Raw genomic sequence first — 27,050 nt, 5'->3', positions numbered from 1 at the left:
TAATACAGAACTAAGTTATGGGGCTGGAACATGGAAGGAAGGTTGCATAGAATACAAAGCTAGGATCCTAGGTTTACATATGGCAACACCGAATTTTATATTGATAGAGGAATGCAAGCTAACAGGAATGAAAGAAACAGCACTAAGAAGAGCAGCAAGGTATAAAGGAAAAGCCATAGAGTCAAAAAAGGAATTAGTAAAGGAGTGCATAAAGGAAAGAGAGAGAAACTGGGGAAGTAGCCAAGAAGGGAAAAGAGCAAGAAAGAGAAAGAGGGAACTGGAAGAGGTGAGAAATGGAGGGACACCCAGGAAAGCAAGAGAACAAGGAAGGATGACAGTAGACCAAATTATACAAGAAAGGAGAAAGAAAGAAGCAGGATAAAGGAGTCAGAATATAATAAACATTACAGAAAAATCACCAAAGAAGAGCTACCAAAATACTTAGAAGGGAGGATGAAGTGGAAGGACAGAGAAATGTTAGCAAGATTCAGATGTGGGAACGAGACCAAAGCAAGGGAATGCTGGAAAGAAGAGGGAGCAAAAAGATGCAGACTATGTAAAGGGAAAGAAGATCTGAGACAAGTAATAGAAGAATGCGAAATAACGGGAGGACCAAATTACTAAATGAGACTGAAGAAGAACCAATGGAATTGAAAACAATAATGTAGAAGAGAAGGGCAATGCAAGACGGGGAGGAACGACAATAAGGAAGCACAGCAAGGAGACAGAAGACCTGAGACAAGTAATAGAAGAATGCGAAATAACGGGAGGACCAAAGGAAACAGAAGAAATACTAAACAAGACTGAAGAAGAACCAATGGAATTGAAAACAATGTAGAAGAGAAGGACAATGCAAGACGGGGAGGAACGACAATAAAGAAGCACAGCAAGGAGGCAGAAGCCCAAAAGTTGCCATAGTTCTAGAGATAGATTATACAAGGGAGCGCAATATAACAGAGTGGATAAGAGGGGAGGTAGCTACATAAGAAAAGAGTTTAGATAGATATAGGCAAGGAAAAGAGTTTAGATAGATACAAGGGAGGAGGCAATAAGGTGATAACAACATAAGACTGAGAAAATGTAAAAAGCATGATAGGTAAACGAGATGTAAAACCGGAAACTCGTTCAAAGCCAAAGGACACGGACTAAGTAAAAATAAATAATAGAATTAGTTACAGAATTTAGTTAATAGAGAATTAACCAAACGACTGTCTTATTTTCCAATTGTATTACTGAGAGGGCCAGTCGTAGCACAAAATACTGGCCTTTCTTCGTGACGACTATTCTCGTGAAAAATAGCTAACTGGTTAATACAAAATATAATATATTGGCAAAGAAAAAAGTTACAAATCACAAAGAAAGAACCACTTTAACCAGCGCGACTTCAATCTCGATAAATCAAAATCTCTTTAAGCGTACAAAGGGATGGAAATCATTTAAGCATGAAGCGATTTACTTGGAACGAAAGAAACACTCGGAAATCCTTTATCTCGTTCTGATGCTAAAACCTCAAAGGCGCAACTGAATTAAATGGTCGACGGCGTTATTCGCGTTGAAAGCAGCGTAATCTGTAAAACATGAATCACCAGGATTTAAAGCGCGATTACGGTTAAGCCAATAGAATAATCTTCTCAAAAAAAAACCCATACGTATCCGGAGAACCAGTTTGGAGACGATAAGCGAGCGTTCAGACACGTTCAGAAGTTCGCGCGTGTCGTTCACTCTACGTTCGTCTCGCGCGATTTTCGTTTCTACTTTGCAGTTTAATTTTCCTGTCTTCTACTTTTATCTTTCTACGATCGTCGCGTCGAACGTGGTTGCACCCAATACCCCTAGATATTAACGCAAGTGGCAGAAGAGGAACATTGGATTGGAAATTTGCTGATCACGTCAGAAGCATTTCCGACGAAACTCGGGTGTGCACCGGCCACCACGTCTCCCTACGTGACGCTTATTTACATAGAATTGCAATATTATAATGCCAGGTTGCAATAATTGAACGTGCGCGTAAGTCGACGAGTTTCGTACCTCAGCTCGCCTGTCCGAATTTTCCCCATCAACAGGTATCACGCTGTTAGATCTACCTTTTGTTTTTGTAATTTTCATCTCGTATGGAGAAGGCTGACCGGTGTTTGCGTTGTATCTATAATCGCATCTTCGTCAGGCAATCTCGCAAAATTTTCCATAAACTAATCTAAAGTGGATCGTTGGCCATGGGCTTTTTTAAACCGCCTGTTGTTTCCGAGGAAATTTATGTCGGCGATCGATGATTTGAAAATATTGTCGAGCGTATACTTAGTCGCAGCACTGTATATACCCGCGGCAGACACGCGATTGACGTAATTCAGCGACCGGCCACCGGTGATCTACCGCGTAGAATAAAATAGCACGGTATAAATTTGATCTGGCAAATTATGATCACCGAAATTCTTCGCTTCAGTCAGCTCGATTCATCGCCGAGCTCTTACACGCTTGTCGGCGGTAACAATTTTCAACGAAGGAGCTGCTCATCCGACTTGGTCGACTGCAATTTCCTCTCTTCCGTGCTTCCGCGTCTTTCGGTATTTCTCTCCTCTCATATTCATTTTTCTCTCCATCTTATCGTCTGCCCGAGAAGATAAGATTCGTCCGTGTAACGTTCTCTCCGCATTTTTCTTCCGAATTCCATGTCATGTAACGTGTACTACTTGGATCGTCCTTTTGTACAGAGTTTAAGCGCACGAGTCGCAGATGGCACGTTTATCGGACTCGATTAACCCAGGCGAAGATATCGAAGTTTCTTCCAAATTTAAAGAACATTGGAATTTCGCCTGGAAGGAAGGCGATGTAACGGGAAGGTTTTGGTTTTAGGATGAGGAGAAGCGAGGGAAGGAACGTTGATGAAAAGTATTGTTTATTCAAGTTCTTGGAGCAATAGAGTGTTTAGTATTGTTTTATTAAAAAATTGCTAAATTTAGCTGTATGCATATGAAGGTAATTTGCATAAAGTTAAATTAGGCGATTAGTAAATTGGCGTTGATCATAGATTGCGAAGACGTAAAATGTTGGCAAGAAATTTAGAGTTAGGACGTAAAGGAATTTATTTTGTAGGTATAAAAATTCAAGGCCAAAGATAGAAGCGTTTTAATATGCAAATGTATAATTACTGTTATTATGAAAGCAAAGTTGTAATGAAATATTTTTGAAGCATTCATGAATCAAAAGTACAATAATTAAAGCGTTCCTCAAGCAGCTTTTTAATGTTCTAATTATTACCTTGAAGGGGACTTATCTCGTATAAATGTTAATTTCAACGATATTTTTGCTGTGGCACCGCCACGATTTAGCAAAGTTTATGAACATGTACAAAATAATAAAAATTTTAAAGCAGGTTCTCTGCGATATATTTTACGATACAGCCACTAAAAATGTTCATACTTGAGACCTAAATTAATTCCAAAATGTATCTACGTATCGCTACAGAAAAACAGCAATCGAACATACTTTGTGGCCAGATCTAAATACGAAACTCTTGTGAAATGAAAAAAATTATTGAAAATTGACAGTAATTTCAAGAATTCCAATATTTTAAAACACAATATCAATTAGTTGTAAAACTTCTGCATCTCATGAATAAGGAAATCTTTTTCCTGTTTTTACATGTATAGTTTCTCATCTGTTGTTATTCATATTCTATGTATGTAAATCACTTCATTCAACAAATTATTTCAATGCCAATTATTATCAGTAATACGAAAAGCTCTTCCTAATCTGATTTTGTAATACAAACAAGTTAATCAAATGCAAAATACAGATTAATATCCAAATGGTTTTTCTTGTTTCTACATGTATAGTTTCTCATCTGTTGTTATTCATATTCTATGTATGTAAACCACTTCATTCAACAAATTATTTCAATGCCAATTATTATCAGTAATATGAAAAGCTCCTCTTAATCTGATTTTGTAATACAAATAAGTTAATCAAATACAAAATACAGATTAATATCCAAATGCTTTTTCTTGTTTCTACATGTATAGTTTCTCATCTGTTGTTGCTCATGTTCTATGTATGCAAATCACTTTATTCAACAAATTATTTCAATGCCAATTATTATCAGTAATACGAAAAGCTCTTCCTAATCTGATTTTGTAATACAAACAAGTTAATCAAATGCAAAATACAGATTAATATCCAAATGCTTTTTCTTGTTTCTACATGTATAGTTTCTCATCTGTTGTTGCTCATGTTCTATGTATGCAAATCACTTTATTCAACAAATTATTTCAATGCCAATTATTATCAGTAATACGAAAAGCTCTTCCTAATCTGATTTTGTAATACAAACAAGTTAATCAAATGCAAAATACAGATTAATATCCAAATGGTTTTTCTTGTTTCTACATGTATAGTTTCTCATCTGTTGTTACTCATGTTCTATGTATATAAATCACTTCATTCAACAAATTATTTCAGTGCCAATTATTATCAGTAATATGAAAAGCTCTTCTTAATCTGATTTTGTAATACAAACAAGTTAACCAAATACCTAACCAAAATTAATCAAATACAAAATACAGATTAATATCCAAATGGTTTTTCTTGTTCTACATGTATAGTTTCTCATCTGTTGTTATTCATATTCTATGTATGTAGATCACTTTATTCAACAAATTATTTCAATGCCAATTATTATCAGTAATATGAAAAACTTTTCTTAATCTGATTTTGTAATACAAACAAATTAATCAAATACCTAACCAGAATTAATCAAATACAAAATACAGATTAATATCCAAATGCAAATTGAAAATAAAAATCCCTTCCCAAATATAATTTACAAGACAATAAAATTCACATCTTCCTATGTTTACCAAGAAAATCCAATTACCCCATAACCATATTATTTTCATAGTACTACGTTTGTCTCACTGCTGATTCGAAAGTCAGTGAACTTCCTTCCTCCAATTTTCTTTTTCTTTTTTTTTTCCGCGAGACAGGGAACTCTTGGTTTCGAACGGTGCAGTAAAGAAAGAAAAATAACTGAGGATAATGGAACTTAAGCGCAGCTCGTGAGTTTTTAATGAATCTGTATAAATATTCTCAAGCCATTTCCACAAGTGACGACCATTGCTCCTCGGTCACTAAACCTTCCAAGGATCGTCTCGCTAGCTGGCTGTGAATACCCAGGACTAAGATGCGTAGTTTTCAACTAACAATAAAATATATAAATCAAAGGAAACATAAATTCTTCCTTAATGAAATAGAAGTATTGCGAGTAATATAATTTCATCGGCGTTTAATTAACGCGGGATTAACGGGGCTCGTGAGCGTCAGGCAGAACAATTAGGCATAGTTCGAGCCCTTTCGAACAACCTCGTCTGGGAGATGGCGCGTTTTCGCTGCTTGAGTGCGTAATGAGAGGATCGTAAATGGCAGATAACGAGGATAATTACTAGAACGTAGAGATGTTTCGTAAGGGAGATTATGTGTGATAAAGTAGAGCAGCATGGTGTGGATTAAGGCGAAATTTTCGACTGAGACCCAAGTGGAAAGTGCTACGAAGTACTCACTTTATAGCAGCTACCTGAGATTCGAATAATAAGAAGGGCAATTGATCGTAATGTCTTCTTCTTCTTAATTCTTTCTTTTAATTGTTTTAGAATATCAGTGGCCACTTTACACTGTGAGTGTACGATTTTCTTGATACGATCAGTGTTAGGCAAACTTCTATTTTAACAGCAGACTACGAATAAAAATTAAGAATGAAATTTTATTCGCCAATAATGAACAAATATCCCATAGAATTTATCTGAATAAGACATTTTCTGGATAAAAATTTAATCGAACGTCTTATTCGGTTAAATTAATACTTATATGTAATTAAATATAATTAAATATTATGTATATTAGTATTTACGTGTTACATCGAGAATGGCGTTGGTACTGAAAATGAGATATGTTTTCAAGCTTCTGTTCAATTGTTGTAATATTGGATTTTATATCACATCGACTGAACTATTTATAATTGTTACGAGCGCTGTTACTTCACACTACAACGTGCGTTGTAAAAATATTTGCCTTGAGAGAAAAAAAAAAAAAAATGAAATAACAATCTGTACAAACGATGACACACTGTCACATACATCACGCAAACTTTCGAAGGATATATTGGTAACGAATTTCACGCGTCACGGGTCGAACACCGATCGTGAAAGAACGAACGCGTATGAATTACGCACTACGTGAACGCGTCGATTCATCACACACCGTTTTACATTTGTCACCGATACGTTCCGTTTATATCGCTCACGATGTCCGATTAGAAATTGGAAAAACCAGCAGCGAAGGGAAGAAACGGTTAATTAACACACACATGCAAGCTCGACAATTTCCAGCTTCGTTTTCCGGTAACAAACAGTAAAAGAAGCAAGTTTCTTTACAATTATATATTTCTATTTGATACAAATCATATTGTTGAGAATTTTGGATCTTAATTGCCGAAATAATGGTATAGGGACATTGAATTTGCACTTAGAATTTATATTAGAATAGTTTTAGATGTATTTGATAAGCGATTCCAAAGATATTCATCGATACGATAATTATGAAAATTCGCACCTTTAAGTTTTCTATAAATGCATAAAGATCTGCAGTCTCGTTATTATTTGTTGAGAATTTTGGATCTTAATAGCCGAAATAATGGTATAGGAACATTAAATATACACTTAGAATTTATATTAGAATAGTTTTAGATGTATTTGATAAGCGATTCCAAAGATATTCATCGATGCGATAATTATGAAAATTTGCACCTTTAAATTTTCTATAAAGGCATAAAGATCTGCAGCCTTGTTGTTATTTGTTGATAATTTTGGATCTTAATAGCCGAAATAATGGTATAGGAACATTAAATTTACACTTAGAATTTATATTAAAATAGTTCTATATTTATTTGATAAGCGATTCCAATGATATTCATCGATACGATAATTATGAAAATTTGCACCTTTAAATTTCCTATAAAGGCATAAAGATCTGCAGCCTTGTTATTATTTGTTGGGAATTCTGGATCTTAATTGCCGAAATAATGGTATAGGAACATTAAATTTACACTTAGAATTTATATTAGAATAGTTTTATATTTATTTGATAAGCGATTCCAAAGATATTCATCGATGCGATAATTATGAAAATTTGCACCTTTAAATTTTCTATAAACGCATAAAGATCTGCAGCCTTGTTATTATTTTTTGAGAATTCTGGATCTTAATTGCCGAAATAATGGTATAGGAACATTAAATTTACACTTAGAATTTATATTAGAATAGTTTTATATTTATTTGATAAGCGATTCCGAAGATATTCATCGATACACATTTGCACGCGTCTTTCTTCCACCAGAACAGTTTACATTCATTTGTTCTCGAGACGCCGCGCACACGCATACTCCCACACACTGATATTCACATACAAGTATCACTACTACGCAACTAACCTAGTCTAGCACATAAAATTATACACATCTCGATATATATATTTGACGTAATATTACGTAACTTGAGAGGAAATATTCTCGTGTAAGAACAGTAGGAGCAAATGATTTTTAAGAATACTGTTCACGCTAATTAGTGGTTGTATGAGACTGGACCTATTTGTAACGTAAATAGGATAATCTTCAAGTACAAACGTAATTTCTTTAATTCAGTTTTTGTGGTTTGATAGTGTCATCAGTAATTATACAGTGTAGCATGTGTGAGAGTCGTCAGAGTGCAAAAGTGTGAAGAAATCTTTTCCAAAGTGGATAGTTTACGCTAGGGACTCGAGCTATTTTTGAAAGAGGAACGGGAAAAATTGAGAAGTTGTAGCATTTGGAAGAAAAATTTCTTTTCTTCGGTGGATAAATATTGCTGAATCACCGAGTTGATAGCAACTTTATCGTTTCGTTGCTTAAGAGTAGCTACATATTTATAAATTGCTTTTTACAGGAAATATTTCATCGCGAAAGATTTACGTTTAAACATGCTTATATAATAAATTATAAATATACGCGGACAAACAGTGCCATTTATAATAAAAATGTCCTCGCTGGTAAATTAAATAAATAACAGCGTAACGTTTCGTGTTTCAGGTGATTCCACGCAATTAGATCTCGATGGATTGCTGTATATCGGCGGTGTGGGTGCTCCATTTGCACCCCTAACAGTCCCTCCAGTACTATGGACAGGTGCCTTGAGACAGGGTTATGTCGGCTGCATGAGGGATCTTGTCATAAACGGGCAACCAATAGATATAGCTGGATACGCTCAGCAACAGGATTCTGGTAAGAGAATATTTCATATTTTATAGTCGAGCACGAACATCGAGTTTCCATTTCGTTGAGAATAATGTAGCTTGTCAATCTTCTGATCGCTGGTCCTCGAAACGTCGGAGTTTGCAAAGTATTTTTTACACCAAATTGCAATTTGTTGTCTGAGGATTGTATATATATCTTATAGTGGAAGAGACTCCATGGAGGAATTACAAAAATTTAAGTTTCATTTTTTAAAATCACTTATAATTCAAAATAACAATTTTAGGAATTAATAGTGACCACAGATTTTTTCTTTTTTTTTTTTTTTTTTTTTTTTTTTTGAAATTAATAATTATAACGTTTAGATTCTTTAATTCATAAAACTAATACTTGGTGTTAGTAAGCTACACAATTTTATTAATTCATTCAGGAGTCAATTAATAATTTTGTTTGTCTTATCAAGTTTATTAAATTGTTAATTGAGTAGATAAATATTTTAACAGTAAAGATGTTTCATTGGAGTTTGATCTATTTTTTATTGTAACATTTATCTATTCGTTGAATTTATTTAATGTGTTGTTCAATTATAAAATTCTTTAACGGTACATTGTTATTTGGAGAATAGGTTCAAAAAGATAATATAAAGTATCATTTGTATATATAAAATATTGCTTATATCGATATAAAAGAGGACGATATACTGCAAAAATAGAATAAAGTAGTTTTTATAATAGCGTTCTACTTTGTGTAAAACAGCTGCAAAACGTTGACCTAATTGTACACCTTCGTGTATCGTACAATATGTATAGTACACATGCTGTGTTTACCAGTTTCTTCATTTTTTACCATTAAAGAAACATGTTTACCTCTACAGTAGAATAATCTTGCTACACGCAAAACCAATAAAAATAATCTTACTGAACATTGACATACACATATTATTAATTATATCAATATTCACACTATACAAAACATATACATTGTATACATATAATTATATGAAATTTGTATTATAAACTATAATTTAATTAACATTAACATTGTTGCAACATATAACTATCTTTTCCCCCCCCTTTTTTTAAGAAAAACAAAATGAAACATAATGACAAAGCATTGAACAGTAAGGTAGAAGAAATAAAAACATTATTATTGGTTAAATATTTTATTTAAATATTTTAATGTTGTTTATTGTCGTTAAATATGGTTTGAAAGTAAAAATATAAAAAATCCGAATAAAAAAAATGTATTTTTAATAGTAAAAAAAGTTTTCGCTGCGGACAGGATTCGAACCTGTGCGGGCATAGCCCATCAGATTTCGAGTCTGACTCCTTAACCACTCGGACACCACAGCATCTGTTGAAGCATCACTCTCTTTTGTTATTTACCCAGTATTTTGACACGTTCACTAATTCTGTTCTTTACGTAAATGTTACTTTTTACTTATTTCATTAATTAAAAAATATATTCACTATTCGAATTTATACATGTAACGTTACTTTGTCCTACGATATTCATCAGCATTTAACACTTTTATACCAGTGTACAACTGGAAAAATACTCTTCCGTGCGGATTTGGTTAATCCGAATCGATCATCGATCATTAATTATACGTAGAACGAACTTCCGTTCATACTGTCATTGGATATTTATAAACTGAATATTTATTTAAGCTGCAAGCCAACATTTAGGATTAATCTTACGTAATATAGATCCTCGGTGAATATTTCACGAAAATTCTAATTCGAACCTAATATCCAATTTGATATTTATAATACGAATTTTCCACTTTGAACACGACAGTCGTCTGTGTAATTTAATTCCATCGTGTTCCATTTCTATTTTAATTCGTCCACGTACTTTGGTTCGCCTATTGAGTTGGCAAGTAAGTGATTGCGGGCTTTGCCAATACCAGCCAATGACAAAATCCGCAACCACTTAGTTGCCAATCCAATACTACTGTGAATAATTCAGAATCGCTTTTAATAATTTTCTAACTTTATAATCCTCGTATAATCCTGATGTTTCGCTGATGTAGTCTACCAATTATTAAGTCACAAAAATAGTACAGTATTTATTATAATAATTATTCTTCGAACCTAATGTCGAATTTGATATTTATAATATGAATTTTTCATTTTTATTTTAATTCGTCCACATACTTTCATTCGTCTATTGAATTGGCAACTAAATGATTGCGGGCTTTGTCAGTACCAGCCAATGACAAAATCCGCAACCTCTTAGTTGCCAATCCAATACTACTGTGAATAATTCAGAATCGCTTTTAATAATTTTCTAACATTATAATCTTCGTATAATCCTGATGTTTCGTTGATGTAGTCTACCGATTATTAAGTCACAAAAATAGTACAGTATTTCTTATAATAATTATTCTTCATTTGATATTTATAATATGAATTTTCCATTTCTATTTTAATTCGTCTTCACAACTGTGAATAATTCAGGATTGCTTTTAATAATTTTCTAACTTCATATAATCCTGATCTTTCGCTGATGTAATCTACCGATTATTAAGTCACAAAAATAGTACAGTATTTATTATAATAATTATTCTTGGAACCTAATGTCCAATTTGATATTTATAATATGAATTTTCCATTTCTATTTTAATTCGTCTTCACAACTGTGAATAATTCAGGATTGCTTTTAATAATTTTCTAACTTTATAATCCTCGTATAATCCTGATGTTTCGTTGATATAGTCTACCAATTATTAAGTCGGAAAAATAGTATAGTAATTATTCGTCTAACGACGTTACTGGTCGTATACGATGTCACTCGTGTCAGTGAAGTGTTCAGTAGGAAGGGAAAACTTGAACCGAGAGCAATTGTCACTGTCTACGTAATTTCGTTTCTCTGGACAATTTTGCAGGAGCTGTCAGACCGGCTTGTCACACTCAAACGTCCCACTGTGCTTCACAACCCTGCATGCACGGTAGCCATTGTCTCGAGGGTTGGAACAGGTTTCACTGCGATTGTACCGGAACACAATACACTGGTCCTACTTGTGGAAAAGGTAAAGAATTTTTCTTATAACGTCGCTTGCTCTGTGCACCTCCTACACGATATGCGATATATAAAAACTTTATACGTTGAATGGTAATTGTAAAGGGAACATGTGACGTGTTAATACGTACAGTTCCTCTTACTTGTTAATACGTTGCGTAATTGCGTTTCTAACGAAAATCATGATTTTGACGATGGAGTTTTAATCACGCTATTTAAATTATCCGAGCAACGAGTTGCCAGTGTAACGTAATAATCCTGCGAGATAATAAGATAATGCATTCTAATGCAATATTATTACAGGCGTAATAGCAGCACACTTATTTCCATTACTTTTATTCACATTATTTCGTTATCCTCGATTTTTATCGTTCGCGTTTCGTTCGAAATAAACGAAATTACATACACCATATTATTACGTTATATTAGGTTGCCCGAAACGTTCCTCTCATTTTATAAGAAAATAATAGATGCCCAATGCTCTTTGCTTTATATTATTTTTATTAAATTACGTATAATCTATTTTGTTCTAATTAAAAACCACAACATTTTACAAAGTAGGTTTCGTTGTATAAAGACGTAGAAAATTATATAGAGATGCGTTGTTTGTAAAAGAACGACTTCTTCGCCTTTACTGATCCTGTCTCTGCTTTATATTATTTTTATTAAATGACGTATAATCTATTTTGTTCTAATTAATAACCACAACATTTTACAAAGTAGGTTTCGTTGTATAAAGACGTAGAAAATTATATAGAGATGCATTGTTTGTAAAAGAAAGACTTTTTCTTTGCTTTCATCCAGACGCATCAACGTTACACCTGAACGGGACGCAACAAATGACAGCGTTGATGCCAGAAGATTCGAAAACTCAGACCGAGGAGATTGTAGTTCGCTTCAAAACCACCAGACCACGTGGTCTTCTGCTAGCAACGAGTTTGGAAAACAGTTCGGATCGACTGCAAATTTATCTGGAAGAAGGCAAAGCGAAGATGCTGATTCACATCGGGGACAAGGAGAAGGTGAGTCGACGTGTTTCCAATTTTTCGCAAGTTCGTTCCTAATCGCAAGCTTCGCACCGATAACGAGACAGCGGCATTTAAATTGCATTTATCGGAACAGAAATAGAAGATAGGTTTCGTATTCGTTTATTTCACACGCCAGATACACGTACAAACGTGTAATATTTTACGTATAAATCACATTTGAAGCTTTATTAAAGAGTTGCAATAAAAAAAGTATATATAAACCGGTTTACAATCGACATAATCGTTAGCGGAGTGAAAGTCCGTTTTTGCCGCGTACGGAACTCACAGCGCTGAAAGATCCCAACGTGGTCATCAACCGTGCAACTCTTAATTTCAAAACGTTCGCCGTTTTTGTCCCTACAAAACTGCCAGTGGTAAAAAGTGGAATTTATTACTACGAGCATTAATCGACTATGAATTTATAGCGCTACCGAAAAAAGCGATTTGATTTCCATCGCTTTTTAATCGACATGCTCAGACGATCCGTGTTGCCTTCTTATCACAGCAGCTCGTATTTGATGAGCAGCTTCGATTTGCGAATTAACGAACGTCGCAATCTCAAATTTCGTTCTGCAAAAGGTACGACGACATTACATCGAGGCTTAACGAAATATTAGAAAGAGAACTGGAAGATAAACTTTCGTCAGATTTTCGCCTCGATACTTGTGAACTTCTTAGTTAATAATGCTACCTTTTTGGGAAAACTGCCTGCTGCGTTGGTTGCCTGCCGGTATTCTTTAAGCCGGTCTCGTTAGAGATCCGAGAATATCGTAGTACCTGTAGAAATAACACAGTAGAATACTGTAAAAGAATATTTCGTTACGTAAAGCATTTCAGCCTTTTTGCGGTGAAGTTGTTTCTCTTACCGCAGTGCCACCAACAACGTAATATTCAAAGAAGAAGCCTTGGTATGGGAGGGATGCTGGTCTAAAACCAAAAGCCTTTCAACGAGATGTTTCGTGATTTAATTAGTTATGAGACTCGCGGCTAGGCTAAGAAAAAACGAAAGGGGATTTTCTGTTGTCAGACTTAGACTTTGCTACTTTTGGACCTTATGTTGAAATTATTACCTTAACTAAGTGTGCGAGCATTCGCTTAATTTTAACAGAGAACGCGACTTAATTTTCTTCTCTGTTATTGTTATTGTATATAATATTAGTTATTATTATTATTACTGTTGTTATATACAATACACTGCCACTCAGAGGCATCCGGACGCTTGCTCAGCTTAACCAGAAGTAGAAATGACGCGTTGGTAAATTACAACTCTGTTCTGTGCTATTAGCTTATTATTAGGACACAATTTTTCTTTCTCGATCTGGGAAATCCGACATCTGCAACAGCCGCTTTAAGCTTAGGAAATGTGCCGACAAAATTGGGAAACTGCGCAGATAAAGGAAACGATGCGATCTCAGACGATTGCGAAACTATAAACTCTCGCTCTTAAAATAAATATCGTTGGTGTGCATCGTGGATTCTTAGTAGCAACGTCCGAGGCATTGGCGGTGCTCAGAGCAAATTGAAATCCGCCGGTTCCGTGGCACGCGATAACGCATGAAAATTCCAACGACCTTGCTCATCCCGTGCACGATCGTAATTCATCGGTTCATTCGGCTGGTTTTTCCACGATGGAATAAATTGACTGTAAAAATTCAAATCGAAGGAAAATAGACGCGGACGATAGAGCCACGTGTATTCATAATTCATGGCTCGCCCGGAGCTTCAAGTCCTCCGGCGGAAGGTGCTGCTGGAACAGAGAAAGGCGCTAGACGTTGCACCGGTGCATATAATATTCAATCGTGAAATAATAGTTTGCTTCTCGCACCTTACTGGGTGCTAGGTTCCCGTAAACTGATTCCTGGTTTAAAAGATTCTGATGGACCAAACTGTTATCGAAAGAACGTCTGCAGAGTCTCCTCCTCGATACTCATGGCAGAATATAGATTTGTAAATTCACATTTTTATTATTACGATTAAAGAGAATGGCACTTGTTGAAGTGGTCACCACTTCTAAAAAAACTCTACAGCTTTACAAAATAAATGAAAATAAATCCAGTCATATAACTTTCATACTGCGAAAACAATCCTGCCCACAGGTGACCATAAATAATATTCCAGTACCAAACAAAGATTCAAGATATCTGGGCATGATTTTGGACAGAAGAATGACATGGAAACGGCACATCATGGAGAAATCCAAAGAACTGAAAACAAAACTAAACAAATTCTACTGGCTCATTGGCAGACGCTGCGACTTAAACACGCAGAGTAAAATAATGCTATACAAAGCCGTATTGAAACCTGTTTGGACCTATGGGATCCAACTATGGGGAACAGCGAGCAACTCCAACGTGGAAATTCTCCAACGGTTCCAATCAAAGACTCCAAGATCCTTGATAGACGCACCTTGGTATGTTACCAACGGAACGATACATCGCGACCTCAAGCTACCCACAGTCAAAGAAGAAATATCCAAGTTCAGAAACAGATGTAATATAAGAGTCAACAGCCACCAAAACCCATTAGTTACCCAATTACTCGACACGACGGATCAGATCCGCAGACTAAAAAGGCAGTAGCCCTTAGATCGAAGCATTAGATTCAACTGGAATCAAAGACACTATAAACTTTTATAATCCAAGTTACAGTACCACGCCAAAATAATTTACTTAAAATTCTGCATGAGAATTGGTTGTAAATAATCTAGTTAAAAAAATCTGGTCTTTTTAGTTTTCTCAAGCACTAAAGCCATCGACAGCGTATAGACTGGGACGAAGGCAGACCATAGACAATAGACAGGCGACGATGGCTTAAGGGCTTTCAGTCAGAGGATAACACTGCTAGCGTGCGGATCGGGACCAGCTCAAATTATATTCCTACTTGGACTTACACTTCTGTATTAAAATATATTTCCTACTTTACAATTTATCCACGCGTTCCTCTGTTCATACATCTAATAACCTCAAGAGAACTTAAGTAGCGGGCTTGTTTCCTACACTTTTGCCTATTGTACAGTTTTACACATTCCATGGATTTTGTAGATTACCGGATAATTTAAAAGAAATGTTTCTTTAAGAAGTGCTTGACAGAGGCGTGCACGTCTGGACATTACACAAAGCATGAGCTGTTTTCTACATTTTTCACACTTAACTCTTCAATGGCGATAGAACAACGAGTAATTCAGGAGGATGGTTCAATTTTAGAAAATAATTACCAAAGAGACATCTGATACATCTGTATAAAGGATGGTTAGAAGCAAGTCACAAATCCTTGTCATCATAGGAAATAGGAAAAGTAACGAGGGAAAATATTAGCTGTTCCATACAGAATGACAAAAAGCTACAAGAACGATAACAAAATCTGTATCGTTGTAGAAGAAGAGAGAAGATGATAAAAAGATGGTAGCAATAGTGGAAGCTTAAAAGCAGGCACACGAGGATACTGTGATAATTGTCGGGGTGTATCTTGTCGTACGTTCTGCCGTTTATTTCTCCATAATACTGCGACGAGCGTTGCAGTTTCCATTGGAGGAAAGTCGGCACGCTCTGTGTTCGTTATTTAATCAATGCAGCTGTCTGCTCGCTTCATTTTACCCGAGTCCAATGTGTGCCTCGTGTCACCAGACGTTTCACCCTTCTGCAAACTGGAACCGCGAATGCGAGCAGCTTATGTACGTTGAAACAACATTGTGCAAGCGAACGCCGCGTGCTTGCAAGTTGCCAGCGAGTTGTTTCCAATTGCAGTGTCTCTCAAATTTCAATATGCCAAGAGCTAGGGAAACGCGTTTCTTCGACTGTTGGTCAAAAAACGAGATCAAAGTGGCGGATGATCTTGGGAAAAATTTGCTTTTCTCTTTAAATAGCCAGACAATCGCGTCGATACAACAATGTATTAATATCATAATGATTAACGAAATGATAACGTAAATGTTTCAAGCAGTTGTTTACGAATTACGTATAAAGCTGGATAATGTGAAATAAACTTTTAATCGGCAGATTCTGATAAAACCCTGCAAAATACATCAGACACCGTCATCCACATAATTACAGTCAGTGGAAACATTTATGCAATTTCTCAGAGTGAACGTTTTCTAATTGAACCTGGAAATATTGCGGAATCGAAACGAATAATTTCCAGTTTAATTTGATCAACTAATTTCCAATGTGTTTGAAACGCGTTTATTTCGATTCGATCAGCGTGTGCTTTACAGCTTCAACTATGTTTGATGCGGTTACGTGCTGGAATGTTCAGTGCCAGACAAGTAACTGATGCACAAGCGTTGCAAAGATTGTTGTAAAAAGTCGAAGGGAGATAAATTATCATATAAATATTATGTTCCTCTTCCTAGGAATAATTGCGTGCATACTTTATTATATTAATATTTAATTATGACTAAATATTGAGCACATACATTCTTCATTATACAACATTTGGAATAATAATTCTTAGAGCTGTTAATAGCTTCTCCAAGATTTTTACATTATTTAAATAATATTAAGCGCACGTATTATAGGCAAAATATTTGTTCGTTGAAAACCTAATAGAAAATGCTGGCAACTTTTAAGCAGCGACCGTGCGTTGGAAGATAAAAAGAAAAGTAGTTGCAAGTAATTTTTAATGCAAATTTCGTTCAATTTGCCGCCGTTTGAACAAATCTCCTTGAATATTATGTCAGACGTTTCCAATGTTGTTAGCGAAGAGATTCGTCGGTGAAAATCGAGTTCGGAATACACTTGCGAGCGCACACATTCCCATTCCCGGTGGAAACTAGTCGAAGCTGTAGAATACAACCGCGTGCGATTAGAGGAGGCTGTAATTTACGTTTATGTTTCAATCTCGGCCTCTACACGGTCTCGATAATTGAACGGAATAATTGATACGGTAATGAACATTTCAATTACCCTGGCCAAGCGTGAATTCTCTTACAATTATATGTATATACCAAATCTTGTATCTAATAAGAAAAATTTGCATACCTAAGGTCGTAGCTCATAAAGAGAATGGAACTAAAAAATAATGGAAATTCGTCCAATTATTAAAGATTATAAGGGAAAGACGCGATAAATCGCATTATTCTCTGATCGTATTTTTGTTTTACAGAGAAACAATCCGAGGTTACAATCGTCGAGTAATTTCATACTGCGTCAATAGGATACTTTATCTCGCGTTATGAAGGCTCTGTTTTTATTTCGACTTGGCTGCTGAAAGCTTTCAAACGTTAAATTGCTACGACCATAAGCGAAAGAAACTTGAGAAAGTACAAAGTGCTTGGAAGAATTCCTAGAGGCAGGTTATTTCACTGTTTTATCCTGCGTAAACATATTATAAACATAAAACATAATTATTTTTTCTACAGCTGTCTGATGTACGACAAATAAAACTTAATTTTGCTGACTGTACACTGTACGTGTATAGCTGCCACTGTACAAAATATCTCGATTCAGCAGATTTAGCAGCTCGTGTAATGTTAAAATCCTTCTTTTTCAACATAAAATTGCATCAAAGTGAGTAGAGTAATTAATAAAGCATCTCGTGTAGCATAAAATTCATCAAATTTAACAAGGATGGACTTAGCTTGTTCTCTACGAGCTTAAAAATTCAAAGCTTCAACTCTGGCAATAGGAAAATTATTAATCCAGTGTAAATTATACTCCACTTTTATGCAGAATTTTTAGAAAAAAATTTACATTAAGAGAGAGAGAGAGAGAGAGGAATATCGATGTATTAAAGTGCATGATACAAATTCGACGGTATAGATGGTATCACTGCAAATCTTATCAATTAAATAAATAACATTGTATTACATTTGAATTGTGTTCACATAGGTGGAAATAGATTCGGAGCTGTCAGACTGGTAAACAGATAGAAACGAGAATTAGGTCAGTGGGTGAACGTTGTGTGCCAATTAAATGGGTCGAATTAATTAACGGTGCGCGAAATTACCTACCCACACTTGGCTTATAAATTGGAAAACGAAATTGGGAAAGGACTCGGTGAAACGTTCGAATAACCAGCACGAATATATTAAACTGCAAAGTTGAACTCGATGAACTTCGTGTCTGTAATTATTGATCTTAACTTGATTGAAACTCATCGATCGATGGATTTTTTAATCACAAATATCGCAGCATTCCCTTATATTCGTATTAAGCAATAAAAGATAAAAGCAAATGGAAAGGAAGAAGGTTAAAAGAAAAGGAAAAACGTCGATGGAGAATTTCAGTTTGTTGCAATTCAAATTTCTTCTCTGTGTAAATTTCAGAATAGAAAGAATATCGTTGCATCATAATGGAAAAAGGAAAAATGCAAATGGAAGCAAGGATTGGGAAATTAATAGAAGATAGCTGCAGCTGACGATAGAAACGTCTAAATTGTGAAAACAGAAACTAATATTATTACGTAAGAAATTCTTCATTTTTCATCTGCAAAACACCATAAGAAATGAAGTCTCCATCGTTAGATGGAATTGCAATGGAGGACGAAAGGAAGTTCACAGGATAAGCAGAAAATAAGAAGACGAAAAGAGGGAGAAAGAATTAAATTATTAAAACGCTGCAACTTTCCAAGCATCGGTTTGTTTGATTGACAAAAACAATTGAGCTATTAAAACTATGACTTTATTGTTAAAATTGTAACTTCAGAAGATGAATTGTAATTGACAGAAATAATTGAATCATTAGAACACTATAATTTTAGAAAATATAATTATTGACAGAAGCAATTGAATTATGACCAGATATCAATATGGTAAAAATTGTTCAGTCAAAAAGTTGCGATTAATTTAGTGCAGTTATTGTACACGAGTATGAATTTTTAATTTTCCTTCGTTCGCCGCTGTGTATTTTTTCTCCTGTATGCTGGAAACTTCTTTTTTCTCACTGAAAAAGTTTCATTATAATTATATAACTTTTATTCTATAGTTAAAATGGTATTCCTTGGTCGCTGGTTAAACTATAGATGAAAGTAGGACGAGCCATGCGATAGGGGAGAGGTTGAAAGTTGACGAATTTGCATTAAGCATCGATCGATAAAGGAATCGGCGATCTGACCTCGAGGTCAGCGATTTGTTTTTCGATCAAGTGGAAGCATAGCGATTGCAAAATTAGTCACACGCATTCGGAAGCTCGTTGCGTAGATTTGGAATGCTATAGATCCGAGAATATTCGTAATTCAGATGATCAAAAGTAAAGGAAAAGCGTAAAAAGAATGACACTGCGTTTAGAAATTCCACTCGATAAAACGATCGACGAAGATCGTAAGGCGAGCTGTGATTTTTTGAAAAATATATTTTTAAAAATAGAGCACTATATGTAAACTATATTTTCTTACAAACGTTTGGAAATTTTGTGGAAATTCTCAGTGTGATGGAAAGTTTGTATTTGTAAGATTCTCTGCTTATTTCATTTCCGTGAAATGTCGATGCTTCTCGCAGAAATCTGCTCAATACGATTAGTATGTTTCGTTTGGAATTATCAGCCAAGAATTAAAGTTAAATAATAAAATGAAAATTAATAACAGAACGATAATGAAAATGAACACAGCCCTTCCCATAATCGCTAGGCTTAATTAAATACAATTCTTCTACAATATAATTACAGATGAACTCTGGACACGTTGAATATTATTATTATTAATATTATTTGATAATTATTGAATATTATTTAGTTTCAAAGAATTCACGTTTTAAATCACAGTGTTTGAAATCGACATCAAAATTGATCGTCTAAGTTGAATGAAAATGAAGGGAGGTACGAATAAAAAGATCACTTTTCCCCTTCATTTGCCAAATATTTTATGATTTTTAAGTATCAGACAGTAGATTAGAAAAGAAGATTTATCGTGGAAGCAAATAAAGCGAGATTCAATGAGGCGATCGAACGTATGCGGAAATGTATTTGCGTGCAATTTGCACAAATCGAGAATCGAAACACTGTGAATAGAGATGCCAGTGAATGTCGAATAAATGATGGAAACAATATGAACAAGTTAGTGCTGCGAGCAGATGGAATCACCAGCAGAACTCCATTATCTGCGTTACACGCGTATGCACGTGTGTACACATGTCACGGGTGATATATGCACGTACAGTTATTCAAGCTAATTACGAGGACCCATTATCTAGATAATAAACAGATCACTGTGGTTTTCATTGGTATTTAATATAAGATAGGTTCATTTCAATAACCCGGATCATCATAAATACATTTAACATCTCGGTTTTGTCTCTTCTTCTTTCCTGTCGTATCATAGTGATGGTTCTATAGCAATCAACTATACAAAGGAACTGTTAATATATTTGTAGCTTGTAAAAAATGCAGCAATGGAAGGCGGTTTTCTTATTATAAATCGACGTAGGAAACTTTGAAAGATAATTTCAAAATTCATTAGTTAATGTGCAAGAAATATCAGACGTACTTTAAACTTATAAGCTGTTGAGTAGAGAGCGCAAGGTTTAAGTTAAACCCAGTTCTATCGGACGTTGTTGGATGAATTAAATCTGAACTAGAATCTTCATGGCCAATAATAGCGTTTTACTTAACCTAAGGTCTTTTCAGCAGAACAATGTGTAAAATTCTATGGTGAAAAACCAGTTTGATAATGTAATTTTGCACGATATTTTCGTTATGGAGAAGTAAAGATGTGGTGGAAAAAAATATCCCATCATATTTTACATACCTTGATTGGATATAAAAATTCTCTGCACCCGAAAATAATGGCGAGGTTCCTCGTCAAATTTCTGAAAAACTCATCCAAGACAAATAATCAGAAACTCTTCATTAAGATATTCTAATTAAGTTTTACCTCGATCCCTGGAATATTTGTGGTCCTGCAATCAGCATCAACGTACTCTTCTCCTAAAATTTGCATCTCGCCTTGTTGGTCGGGCAAAATCGATTCCAATGACTCGCGAAAATATTTGCACATTTGCCACGGGAAGTTTTTATGAATATATTATGCGCGTTATACGAAGTTTTTTAAAGTTCTAAAATTTTTAACCGATCCGAATACGCGTACCAAAGTCGCAAATAATTTACTGCAAACGTACGTTTATCAAAAAGTTGTTATACGTGGCTGGCCAGTGCAGCGAGTAATTAATGATGATCTTTGCAAAGTGTATACTTGTACAGTAAATATCTCGTAGCTTCCAGGAATATTTTTAGACTCCTTCGAAACTCTGCCAACATAATCATAATTAATTAATTCTGCCTCGTTATTACGCAACTTATTACAGTAATTAATTATTACGATAAGAAATTTCACGTTTCACATAACACACGCGATAAATCTACCAAAGGTTTTCACAAGGCCTCAAATACTTTTGCGAGCTTCTCTAACTAAACTCTGTTCTCAGAAAGCTGCTGTACAAGCGAAATATTCTTCTAAACCACTGTACGGTATATTTATAAAATGTTCCTACGGAATATTGAGATACTTTCGCTGCGAGTGAAACACGAATTTCGACGGGCGGAAGGAAACATGGCAGGAACGGGAGGGAAATACGATTAGTTGACCTAAAGAGATACCGTGGAAATTAACGCACGGAGAGCGGAGCTGATCAGGTAAGCTGATTTGCCGCGGAGAAAATTCTTTGTAGCCGGCTGAATATTCAAATAGCGAATTTTAATTAAAATTTGCCCCCGTTCGTCAAATATTTACGATCCCCTGATCAATTTCCGGGAAGGTTCCGCTTCCGCCCCTACGCCCCCAACTCGTTCAACCTCTCGATCCCTCACTTTTTTCCCCATTTCTCTCGATCGTCGCGTTCCGCATCATCTCTATTTATTTTCTTTCGGCTACGTCCGACGAGTTTTATCCGTGGAAAACAAACGGACCGGAAGTAATGTGCCGGAGTCGTCCTTGGAAATAATTCTTCCGGAGAGAAGCGAACGAACGACTCTCTTTCTCCCTTCAGCTCGCACGTTTGTTTCTTTTCACGAGAAGAGCGCAGCCAGCCAAGTTGTCGCGTCTCTCTCGCTTTTTTCTTTTCCTCTCCTTTACGATCGGAGATCGTTCTTCCGGTTTTCCTCGGCGAGGAGGAAGAACTTCTCCGCCGATGGATCGTCGAAGGAAGAAGCAATCGAAGAATGAACGCGATAAGGCGAGAACGTTTGCTTCACGAGCTCGTGAAAGACTTGGATGCTCGACACAGATATTTCCTCGACTCGGACCGTGTTAATTTTCTCTGCAACGATAGACCGGAAGTCCACCCGCTGCCATTGTAGCATGCTTCTCGTTCCACGCTGCACGTACAACACTCGGCTCGTTGTACGAGTTTCTTGCAAAAGAAGATGTTGTTTGGCTTTGTTGTAATTCGCGTGGGTCCTTTTCTTCTTGATTCTTCTTAAATCAAAAACTTGTCGAGTTGAGAAGCTTGTTAATTCCATTAATTCCGTAAAAGCAGCAGATTTACGTAATACATAAGGAATTGTAAGGAAAATCTCTTCATTTTTTATTCACAGAAACGATGAGAATTAAATGTAAAGCTACGATACCAAGCAGCTGTAGGTTGCAAAGATATAAAAATGCATAGTTTCGTCAGTATAAAACGATAATCGCATAAAGTCACGAGATAGAAAGCTGCATGTAGAACTAGAGGAAACGTAATTCTTGGTTTCGTCGTTTCGAGAATATTTTATTCTTCGTAAACGTCGAATAAATTCTAATAAAATCTGACGTTATTAAAAATTCGATGTCCAATTTTGATTGATTGATCATTGTTCGATTCTAACTGCGATCGATGACCGTTGAATAATCGTATTAAGTTTACGCGTGCGATCTGTTTCATTGATTGATCGCAATTACAATCGGCAAAGGCTTGTTGCCGGTGCACAATGCGTTATAATTAAACACAAATCACCGCCTGAAACGCTATAAATCAAAAGCCGTGTTCAGGCAAGTATTTTTGAGAAAAATGCAGCATCGTCCCTGTCGAATCGCACGGCACAAACGGAATCGCCCACTGATTTATTAAATTTATTCCATGGCAAACAACATATATCCATATATATCCTGCAATTAGCTTCAAAACTTCCATCAATTTCGCAGTTCTTGTTTCCCTAGTTCGTACTGCCTGTGATTTCGTAGAATCGAAGAACTAAATTTGATTAAATGCCATGCGGTGTATTTTTCGTGAAACTAACTTTTCCCCCATTATTCTCTTCCATCGAATATCCACGTTACACAGATCTCATATTAGCTTGTCCCATATGAAGTGTCTCTCTTCCACAAACATCTCTTTTATAACAATGATTTTCGCAACAATTAATTCTCCAAACGCTGTAATTTTCGTCCTAATAGAACGGAAGGGAGCATTATTATTATTATTATTAAATATATGATAAAACGAAGGAAGTTTAAGAAAACTTGGCAATTAACGGTAATCGAATCTTCGTTGGTGTTGAGGTTATTAGATGTACGTGGGTACCAAGGAACGCGTGCATAAATTGTAAGGTAGAAAATATATTTTAAATACTGAAGGGTAAATACAAATCGGAATATAATCGAGCTGATCCAGATACACACGCAGCGTTACCCTTTGACTGAAAACCCTGAAGCCAACGTTGCCTGTGTGCTGTTCACGGTTTGCCTTCGACCCAGTCTTTTGTCTATACGCTGTCGATGGCTTCGGTGCTCGAGAAAGCTAAAAGACCAGATGTAGAGTTTTCTTAGAAGCGGTGACCACTTCAAAATTCTCCCATAAAATTATTTTTTCGTAAATATTTGAAGCTTAATTTCGTCGATGCCTTTCTCTTTACCACTCAAATTAATTTATTAGAAGAGAAGAGAGAGAAGAGAGAGAAGATCATGTAGAGTTTTTCTTTTTTTTTACAAGTGATAACCACTTCGACAATTGGCAACACGAATTTCCGATCTTCCAATACGCGTGTCTGTTTAACAGGCGTCAGAACTATAATCACTGAACGAAAGCCATCGGAAAAAGGTACGAACCTATTTTTAAAGAAGCCTGTCCCTTGCCTAACCCTGACCCAGCGAAATTGTTTATGGAGCAACAACTGCGTCGAATTTCCGACGATATTTTTAATAATCCGCCAATCAGCACCGCCAGCCTTGCGATAAAACAACAGGTAAAAAGACGCAGGCCGTCTGACGATCGATAAACCCTATCGCGTGGCGTGGCATGATTGAACGCTTTATGCAGCTGCGATTTCCTGCGCCGAGCCAAGCGGAGCCGATGAATTCGATAATGCTGGATCGAGCTCGAGCACCGCGACAAAACGTCCCTTAATTGCCGGATTGATTCGTAGGTAGCGGCAGAGACGCGCGATTATCGGAGCGTGAGTCGGCGATAAAGTTGCCCCGGGGAGGACCGTAATATCCGTCTACTGATAGACTTTCTATGTAATTTCACTTGGCTCTCGCTGGTAAGAGTGCTTTTTCACGTCACCTCCGTGAACCTTCTCAGCCAGTTTGGCTGACGACGTCAGATTTCAAAGCTTTTGTTATTCCAATCGCCGCTGCCGCCGCCAAGTTGCTCCTTCTTCTTCCTCCAGCCAAGTGAAGATCCTCATGTTGCCAGGACAAATTGCAGCAATTCGCGGAGTTTGTTCCTAGCGAGATAATTAGATATTTGCAATAAGGAACAGTCGGTAGATTTTTATGAGCTCGGAGTATGTTGTCAAGGTCAGGGTACTGCATGATCTCTGTCGGTCTTAGTTTTCCACTTTTGCTAAGTTCTCACTTCGATTTAGAAGCGTTCGAGCCAAGTCAGGACTCAGATCTCGTGTGGACAAACTGCTGGACAATTTGTAGTCTTTTAATAGCAACTTCAATGAGAGTAGAACGAGGAGGAGCTCGGGATATGCTATCAAGGTCAGGGTACTACATAATTTCTGTAGGTCCTAGTTTTCCACTTCCTTGTCACTTCGCCTTCAGAGTGAGGATTCTCATCTCGTGTAGACAAACTACTGGACAATTCGTAGAGTCTTTTAATAGCAACTTCGATGAGAGTAGAACGAGAAGCTCATGGATTTTTATGAGCTCGGAGTATGTTATCAAGGTCAGTATACTGCATCATTTCTGTGGGTTTTAGTTTTCAACTTTCGCTAAGTTGTCTCTTCGATTTAGAAGCGTTTGAGCCAAGTTAGGACTCAGATCTCGTGTGGACAAACTGGTGGACAATTTGTAGCAACTTTGATGAGAGTAGAACAATTAGGTGCTTAGAACGAGGAGGAGCTCGTGGATTTTTATGATCTTGGAGTATGTTGTCAAGGTCAGGGTACTGCATAATTTCTGTAGGTCCTAGTTTGCCACTTCCTTGTCACTTCGCCTTCAGAGTGAGGATTCTGATCTCGTGTAGACAAGCTGCTGGACAATTTGTAGAATCTTTTAATAGCAACTTTGATGAAAGTAGAACGAGGAGCTCGTGGGTTTTTATGAGCTCGGAATATGTTGTCAAGGTCAGGGTACTACATAATTTCTGTAGGTCCTAGTTTGCCACTTCCTTGTCACTTCGCCTTCGAAGTGAAGATTCTGATCTCGTGTAGACAAACTGCTGGACAATTCGTAGAGTCTTTTAATAGCAACTTCAATGAGAGTAGAACGAGGAGGAGCTCGTGGATTTTTATGAGCTCAAAATATGTCATCAAGGTGAGTGCTATGCATAATTCGATCAACCTACGTCATGGAATTCCATCTTCGAAGAGTGTGACTATGAAGGAGCACTCTAAACACGTGTTTGACATTTCATCGTAGTTGTTTCTTCCGTTTAGACCTGGCGATTTCATGAAATATGAAGAAATTGACGCAATTACGAAATTACAACGAACCACTCTTCTACCCTGCGTGAGTTAACACTTCGTGTTCTTAAATTGCGACACGGCATGCTATTATAACGTGTTATATTTTTTAATATCTGTCATTAACCTACATCTCCTATCGCGTTCATCGTTAAAAACGAGAATCCTCCTCGAGAAGGCTAAAACCTAACAGAACTGAGCTTAATAAAACAACCCAATAATTATGATAAATATATCTCTCCTTCTTTCATATATAAACGCATCTCTTTCGATTCTGTTCGACTAAAATCGACAAACTATGCATCTCAGAAGAGAATATGCTAACATCTCGTTTAGAGATGATAATGAATTTCATTGGGGATGAGCGTGACTGTCGTCGATCGGAAGCTCGCCAGCCGCAGCGATTGAAAATAACAGTGAAATTTCACAGAGGCGAGCACGAGCGATAGCTGGCGGTGCAAAGGTGACGTCAGATGACAAACGTGTGTCAGATGCCACGTGATAGATGAATATCGCGGCTGGCAGCGTAGACCAAACCAGTTAGCAGATAGTGACGAGTTGGCCGGATTTATGGTGGTTTAACCAAACGAGAGAGGCTCCGTGTTGTTAGTTTATCGATGCTACTGCCCGCTATGGTTAACTGTACGCGTATCGACGATCGTTGAGCGAGCTCCGAACAACGGGGCCGTGCATACATTTCAACCTATCCTCTGGCGTTACGAAAATACACACGCAGCCAAAGGTGGATTTGCGGTAATCGCCACGCCGCTCTCCCTTTAAAATCCTCCTGTCCGTTTCTTCAAGAAAATTCCATTTTTGTCGCGTATCGTAAGAAAAAATTTTCAGATTTTGTGCGTCGAACGAATGGCCGTCTTCCGAGCTCCTTGCGAGTGAAATATTCTCGCAGCGATAATCCCTGGGAATAAAAAGAAGTTGTTACCATTTACCCGGAAAACCATGGGAAAGTAG

The 27,050-nt window shown here is 36.4% G+C and overlaps 1 protein-coding gene and 1 non-coding gene across 11 annotated transcripts in view; one reads left to right on the top strand and one right to left on the bottom strand.

Moving 5' to 3' along the window:
* The window catches only part of LOC132915224 (neurexin 1), a 622,298-nt gene that overhangs the window by 477,457 nt on the left and 117,791 nt on the right, over positions 1-27,050 (top strand). For all 10 annotated transcript variants that reach the window (XM_060974986.1, XM_060974985.1, XM_060974982.1 and 7 more), the window contains 3 exons: positions 8,111-8,302; positions 11,163-11,306; positions 12,101-12,318. In XM_060974986.1, the coding sequence (XP_060830969.1) occupies positions 8,111-8,302; positions 11,163-11,306; positions 12,101-12,318 (554 nt within the window). The remainder of the gene's footprint in view (positions 1-8,110; positions 8,303-11,162; positions 11,307-12,100; positions 12,319-27,050) is intronic.
* Trnas-cga (transfer RNA serine (anticodon CGA)) lies at positions 9,542-9,623 on the bottom strand. The gene has a single exon. It is a non-coding gene; the product is annotated as a tRNA-Ser (tRNA).

This window comes from Bombus pascuorum, chromosome 16 (genome assembly GCF_905332965.1).
Source record: "Bombus pascuorum chromosome 16, iyBomPasc1.1, whole genome shotgun sequence".
NCBI classification, from domain to species: Eukaryota; Metazoa; Arthropoda; class Insecta; order Hymenoptera; family Apidae; genus Bombus; species Bombus pascuorum.
This window is presented reverse-complemented; position numbering and strand designations above follow the sequence as displayed.